The sequence below is a fragment of the Salpingoeca rosetta genome (assembly GCF_000188695.1).
Source record: "Salpingoeca rosetta unplaced genomic scaffold supercont1.3, whole genome shotgun sequence".
Lineage (NCBI taxonomy): Eukaryota > Choanoflagellata > Craspedida > Salpingoecidae > Salpingoeca > Salpingoeca rosetta.
Window position 1 is genome coordinate 7,478 of NW_004754931.1, and position 7,091 is coordinate 14,568.

Genomic DNA, 7,091 nt, shown 5'->3' on the forward strand with positions numbered 1-7,091 from the left:
TCACAGGTACAAGCAAAAGGAATGAGCCACTGATATGTGTGTCAGTGCCATGTGATACCACCACCATCACACGATTCACGTGCATGTATGTGTACACGCACCCCCATCTCCCAACCAACATCATCGCCCTCCTATCACTTCCCTTCCCTCTCCCTCCTCTCGCTCTGCACTCCCACTACTCTCACCGTGTCACTTCCCTCCCCCCCCCCTGCTTCCCACCACTCCATACAACCCAGCCCACCAACCAACCAACCAACCGCCAACGATTATCCTCACCTGTGCTTGATGCAGCGAGACAGCCAGCCAATGTGCCACAGCAAAGCCAGAAAAAGGAAGCGCAATCACACGCCACGGCCACCATCGTTACCGCTGATGGAGCAGAAAGGGGAGATAATGGGGGAAGAGTGGTGGGCACGGGCCATGTCATTCCTCGTCTTCATCCGTGCAGCCCCAAACACGGTGCACAGCGCACAGGCACACGCACGGCCATCATCACAGCAGCACCAGTAGCAGCAGCGAGCTAGCCTGCCTGCGTGCCTGTGGGGCAAGAGAAACCAACCAGAGACGAACAACGACCGGTGATGGTGAGGACAGAAAGGAGGGACACAAAGGACCACGCATGGGAATATGCAGCATGTTGTGGGCGGGTGAACCAGATACACACAAGAACAACGAAGCAAGCATCCAACAAGCAAGCAAGCAAACACGCGATATCATATCCACCATATCCACCACTGCAATACCTGTGTTGGCCGCTGTCTCGATCACGCCTCAGCAGCTGCACATCACATGGGGAAGGCTGATGATGATGATGACACAGAGCAAAGGCGATTGGTTGGGAAAGGCGGAAGGGAAATCGGTTGGGGAAACCCGCACAACGTCCGCCTGCAGCCACGCACACACGCACACACACATTGAGTTGTGTGATTGATTCATGTGAGACACACGTCAGTGCAACCACCCCACAGCCAATGTCTGCTCTGGTGTGCTAGCATGCATGTGTAGATGCGTGTACGTGCGTGCGTATGTGCGTGTGAATGTGTACTACCACCCCATCACACACACACACACACACAGAGCCAACGTCTCACCTTGTGCCTTCTTCTCTCGCACAATTGTGTGTGCGTGTATCGCCCTGCTCGTGTCATGAGGGCTTGGGAAGAGATCGGCCACCGTCCTGTGCAAATCACACACATGTACACACGCGCAAGCACAAAGAACCAAATCAGCAAGAATGACACCACGCAGTGAGCCAGCATGGCAGAAACAAACCACATCCACCTCGTTTGCCACATTCACATCACCCACATCACCACCCGTGCACGCACATGTCACATCCCACCACAGACACCACCGCCACCACCGCCACAAGCAGCACACCTGCACATGCGTGTGCGTGCGCCGTGTACATGCACCACAAACCACTCACCACCAGCAGCAGCAGCGTCGTCGCGCGAGGCGACGGCACATCGACGCACATCACACCCTGTACGTGTGCGTGTGAAGAAAGAGGTGAGTTGTCACAGAATCAGGCTGTCAACGACAACAACACCCGTTGCCAGCACCAGCAGACCCAATGACATCCAACCAACACATCACAATCAATCACGCACATGTACATGCTGATGCTCACACCCAACACATCACACACACCAACCACATCACCTCAACCCCCACCCATTCATCTCACCTCCACATCCATGGCCGCAGCCGCTGCTGTTGGCGACCAATGACGACGAGGACGAGGGGGAGGTGGACATGAACGAGAGGCAGAGGGCCAGTTCATCCACAATGCAGCCAGACATCGGCTGTTGCTGCTGTTGTTGCTGCTGGTGGAAAAGGTGAAAACAAACGGCCCCTTGCCACGCCGTGTCCTTTGCTCGCTCGCTCGGCTGCTTGGTTGGTCGGTTGGATGGAAGCGGGATGCATGGCCCTGTGTCACAATCAAGCGCAAAAAGGGGGAGAGGAAGAAAAGACGCATGAGTGGACAGAACAGACAAGGAAAGTGGGAGGAGAAGGAGGAAACACAACATTTCAACCAACGCACACACACGCACACACATCTCAGTCGCCCTCTCACCTTCATCACTCGTCATCGTCATCATCGTTGTTGGTTCCACCGCTTCATGCGCCTCCTCAACGCTGTCAAACGTGTGTGCACAGACACAAGATGGGAGAGAATGCAGGGGGTGAGGTTGACAGCGAAGCATGATCAATCACACGCAAGCCCCATCAAACCACCCGCATTGACACACATCCACGCACACATGTTGTCCCCGCTCACCACCATGCACCCGCACAAGCACGCACATTGCTCACCTCTTCATCAGAGCGACTGACATGTGCAATGTCTGCCTCACGCCAGATTGGAGCTGGTGTCGGCCCGCGTGTGATGTCGGCTGTGCGGTCGATGGTGATGGTGACTGAGGAGCTGAGGTGGAAGAGCGAGAAAGGAGAAAGAAATGGGGAAGGTTGATGATGATGATGGGTCGTTCATGGCGGCTTCCTTCCCCTCCTCTGATGTGGCCCTGGTGCGCATGCAACCAACACACAACGACAAGACACAACGACATGATCACACACGAGGTACAGGCATGGCATGTGAGCACAGCAGACGCGTTCACCTTCCTATTCCCTCCTCTGCTTCCCTCCCCCCGCTCCACCATAACCACACACACACACACACACACACACACCTGCACATAGCTGCGTCGCTGTGGTTGGATGTGCCCACCATGACCATGGACGTGTGTGTCCACAGCTGCTCCTCCCAATCCATCATGTGTGTACCCGCCCATCATCCTCCAACGATACTCACGCAATCGCCCCCCTGCAGCCACATACACACACACACACACACTTTGCATGTGAGCGGCGCAGCTACACTGCTACATGAGGCATAGCAGCAGCAACAACAGCAAACACCCACAGCAGCAACAACACCAACACATGCACCATGTGCCAACCAAAGCATGCATTATGGGCTCACCTTGCTCACATGTGGGAACGCTGCATGAGCACAACAGCGGCAGCCGAATCGGGGAAGTTGCAGCAGCAGCCGCCGGCATGCTAGCCCACATCCATCAACATCCTGATGTGTGCTGGTACCTCAGCACCTGTGCATGTGCGTGGTTGCAGGGAACGTGGATGGGAACAGAACACAACAGGCAGACAGCAAGCCATCACGTCAGCACAGCAGAAGAAGTGAGTGACATCACACGCAACACGTGTGCGCGTGTGTGTGTGTGTGCGTGTGTGATCATCATCCCCCATCAACCCTCTTCCACTTGTTCGCTTCACCGCACCCCATCACCGCCACATCGCAGCACACAACCAACAACCACTCATCACCACGCACATACCATGTGTGAAGCGGGTGCAGCTGGCACGCGTGGCAAGTAGCCTCGACATTTCCCTCATCCTGCTGTCTGTGCGTGCGTATCACCTGTAAGTGTGTTTGCGTGCGAGCACCAGCATGGTGAGTGAGTGAGTGAGTGGGAGGGAAAGAGGGAGTATGAATATGTGCGCAGCTACACCGCTGCTGCCACTGCTGCTGCTGTGCATGCATGTGAAGAAGAAAGGGAAGAGAGAGAAAACAGAAAACAAAAGGGAAGGAACAAGACATGCGGCACCCCATCCATCCATCCATCCCTCTTCCTCACACCACCACCATCATCCCCTGTCACCAGCCACACCGCACCACACCACACTCACCCAGCATCCCCCACCCCACCCCACCCCATCCATCCATCCATCCATCAACATACATCTCCTCTCCGTTTCCCCTCTTCTCGCCCTCACCTCTGCTGCTGCTTCGAGCCGAAAATGCAACTTGTGCTGTCGCCACCTGTTCCCAGCAGCAGGCAGCCAGCTTCTGCAAGCAGCAGCGGGCGATGGGTTGGTTGGTTGGGGAATGTGTTCAGCTGCAAGTGATGCTGGTGGTGGTGGTGCATTCTCTGCTGCTGCTGCATCGGCGGTGGAGGGTGTGTTGGCTGCTGCTGCTGCTGTTGTTGTTGTGATAGCCGTCAGGGAGGGCGAGAAAGAGAGGGGAATATAAGCAGCAGCTGCAAGGTGAAGAATGTGCAGGTGTGCAAGCAGTTGTGTGTGAGAACGACGAATGAGACAGCGCATCAAGCAAGGCAAAACAGGCAGCCGCACGACACACATGCACACATTGATGTGGGACAACAAGGGGAGACAGGAACAGCAGAGACAGCGACCACAAAACACGCACGCTGCCGCTGTGCACATCACACATATACGTGCAGTGATGCACTCACGTTGCTCATGGCTTGCTTGTGGTGTGGTGTGAGTTGCTGCTGCTGTTTCCACAGCCGCACAGGCGTGGCTGGATGGTCATCACATGGCAGCGCCCGTCTGTTCATCCCACCAGAGCAGTGGTGGTTGGTGGAGGGAGGTGGGTGACAGCTGCTGGCTCAAGGGCCCTGTTGTGTGGCGACAGCAGAAAGAAGGAAGGGGAAACGAGCAAGTGTGGAGGGTGGTGGTGATGGTGGTGGTGAGGATGGGAAGGGAAGGATGTGAGCAAAGACACAAGAAAATGAGGTGGTGGTGATGATGGCGTGTTGGTGGGTGGAGAAGAGAACAGGCACGTCGACACACACACACACACGCACACACACACACACACACACACACACACACACACACAAACCTGTCTGGGTACAGCAGTGGTTCGATTACCAATCGTCTGTCAGCACGCAGTCATTTGTTGGTTGGTTGGTGGGAGTTGCCCACTGCCTCGCGCATCAGCCAGCACCTGCTGCTGCTGCTGCTGCTGATGATGATGATGATGGAATGCATCCATCTGCACGCACCACCACAAACAAGCAAGCAACAACGGCAGCAGTGAGCAGCGTGTGTCACAGACAAAACGAGGAAAGAGAGGAAGGGGAGGAGGAGGAGAAGAAACACAACCCCGTGCATACACACACACACACACACACACACACACACACACACACACATTGGCTGTGATGTTGGTTGATGTCATCCCCCCTCTCTCACATGTGTGTGCTGCTCACTGGTTGAGAGGCTGCATGATCCATTCTCAGGGTCGCCGCTGCATGACGGTGGTTGATGGCAGTTGTTCTGTCACCACACAACGGTGAGCAAGTGTGTGTGTGTGTGTGTGTGTGTGTGTGTGTGTGTGTGTGTGTGTGTGTGTGTGTGTGTGTGGCTGTGTGTGCACGATGACAGCGTGAACTGTGGTGTTGTTGTTGTTGATGGGGGTGGTTGTTTGCTTCTGTGCGCAGTGTGCAAGGGGAAGAAGGGGAAGAGGAGGAGAACGGAGTGGAGGAGGAAGAAGTGAGAGCACTCCATCTCACCCTCACCTGTCGATGGATGGGTCATTCATGTGGTCGGTGGTTGGTTGGTTGGTTGGTGTGTGTGTGTGTGCATCACAGGAGAAGGAAATGGACAACGATGGACGGATGGAAGGGAGGATGGATGGATGGAAGGGAGAAGGGGGGAGAGACTCCCTGTGCATGTGTGTGTGTGTGTGTGCGTGTGTGAATGCGTCAGCGAGGACGACGATGGGAAGAAAGGAAGGGAAGAAGGAAGGAACGTGGCACGCACAACCACTAATGTGTGTGTGTGCACGAACCAATGACACATCCCCACCTCACCTCACCTCACCTCACCTCACCTCACTTCATTCCACCCCACCTGCCTGTCAGCGATGACGACGACCATGATCACCATCACCATTCCCACCACCATCACCATCACACACACATGGGGCTGCTGCGCAGAAGAAGAATGAAGTAACGGCGAGTGGATTGGTTGGTTGGTTGGTTGGAAAGCAGAATCGGTAGCAGAAACGAGCAGAAACGAGCAAACAACCGGTTTTTTGGTGTGTGTGCGATTTTCCTCTTCCTCTTCTTGCTGGCTCTGCCTTGATAAATTGCTTGTCTTGCTGTACTGTCGGCAACGTTCAAACCAACGGGATCACGCCCGCTCTCGTCCGATCGCGGAAGCTAAGCCCGTTTGGGCCCGTTCAGTACTGCCGTGGGTGACCAGGCGGGAATCACGGGTGATGTTGCTCTCTTCTCTTCTTTTTTTTTTTTTGGCGTGCTGTGTTGCTGTGGTTGCTGTTGCTGTGTTGCTGCTGTGGTGCTGGCTTGGTTCGGTTTACTTCTTGATCTTCTTCTTTGCTTGCTGGCTTGCTTGCTTCGACTTGGCGATGAAGAGGTGGTGGCGCGCGTTGGCTCATCTCCCCCTCTCTCTTGTTTCTCTCTTGTTGCTTGTCTTTTGCGTTGCTTTGCTTCACACACTCTCTCACTGCCTGGCTGACATCGTGTCATCTCGACGCGTTTACTTCCATGTACTGACGCAGAGGAACCACACACAGGTGGGCTGAACTATCGAACTAGTGACAAAGCTGATCTTGGTTACGCTGTTAGACATCTTCGTCCTCTCCTCATCCTCCTCCTCATCATCATCGTCACACGCAAACACATCACATGGGTGCATTATCCTTGGCCGCCTTTCGTCGGTGGGCGGGGGTGTTGCACCATACAGACTCCTGCATCACATCGTGTGGCGTGTCATTGGGCGTGTTGTACGCCAGCCCTTCCACTTGCATCTTCCCCCTGCGAGCATTTGCGTGTGTGTGTGCGCATGAAGGTGTTGGTGATGGCAGCGAGGTGTTGTGAGGTGACCGCGCTGATTCGCACCCCTGCGCACGATCCCCTGCACACACACACACACACACACACACACACACACACACACACACACACACCCTACCTGCCAGGCGTTGTCGCCGCTGAACAGGTTGATCCCTGGGCAGACTCCAGCAGCTGACAGTAAGCACATACCACATTCATGACACACGAGTGGGCAGATGGTGAGAGTGGGTGAATGGACACGAGAACAAGCGAGCTACGCACACACCCACAAAACTCGCCACACTCACTCCAGAACTCCTGTCCCAATGACTCACTCCCTCACCTGTGTGCACTTGGGTGGAGAGGGCTTGAAGAACTCCTCCTAACACAAACACAACGCGTCTCTGCATCATCTCCACCACCTTCATCAGGGATTGACCGCAGATTCCTTCGGAAGCTGAA

At 55.1% G+C, this 7,091-nt stretch overlaps 1 protein-coding gene and 1 non-coding gene across 2 annotated transcripts in view; one reads left to right on the forward strand and one right to left on the reverse strand.

Annotated features, from left to right (window-relative positions):
- Nucleotides 1-771: 771 nt before the first annotated feature.
- The window catches only part of PTSG_11756 (uncharacterized protein), a gene marked incomplete at its 3' end in the record, with an annotated part of 8,432 nt that continues 2,112 nt past the window's right edge, over nt 772-7,091 (reverse strand). The window contains exons 7-18 of the mRNA XM_004997499.1: nt 6,961-7,077; nt 6,756-6,803; nt 4,277-4,435; nt 3,802-4,064; nt 3,355-3,445; nt 2,697-2,830; nt 2,320-2,528; nt 2,081-2,142; nt 1,691-1,933; nt 1,430-1,486; nt 1,092-1,177; nt 772-885 (exon numbers count right to left, since the gene is read on the reverse strand). Coding sequence (XP_004997556.1) covers nt 772-885; nt 1,092-1,177; nt 1,430-1,486; nt 1,691-1,933; nt 2,081-2,142; nt 2,320-2,528; nt 2,697-2,830; nt 3,355-3,445; nt 3,802-4,064; nt 4,277-4,435; nt 6,756-6,803; nt 6,961-7,077 — 1,583 coding nt within the window. The remainder of the gene's footprint in view (nt 886-1,091; nt 1,178-1,429; nt 1,487-1,690; nt 1,934-2,080; nt 2,143-2,319; nt 2,529-2,696; nt 2,831-3,354; nt 3,446-3,801; nt 4,065-4,276; nt 4,436-6,755; nt 6,804-6,960; nt 7,078-7,091) is intronic.
- On the forward strand, nt 5,950-6,063 carry PTSG_20004. Its single transcript, XR_001137139.1, has one exon. It is a non-coding gene; the product is annotated as a 5S ribosomal RNA (ribosomal RNA).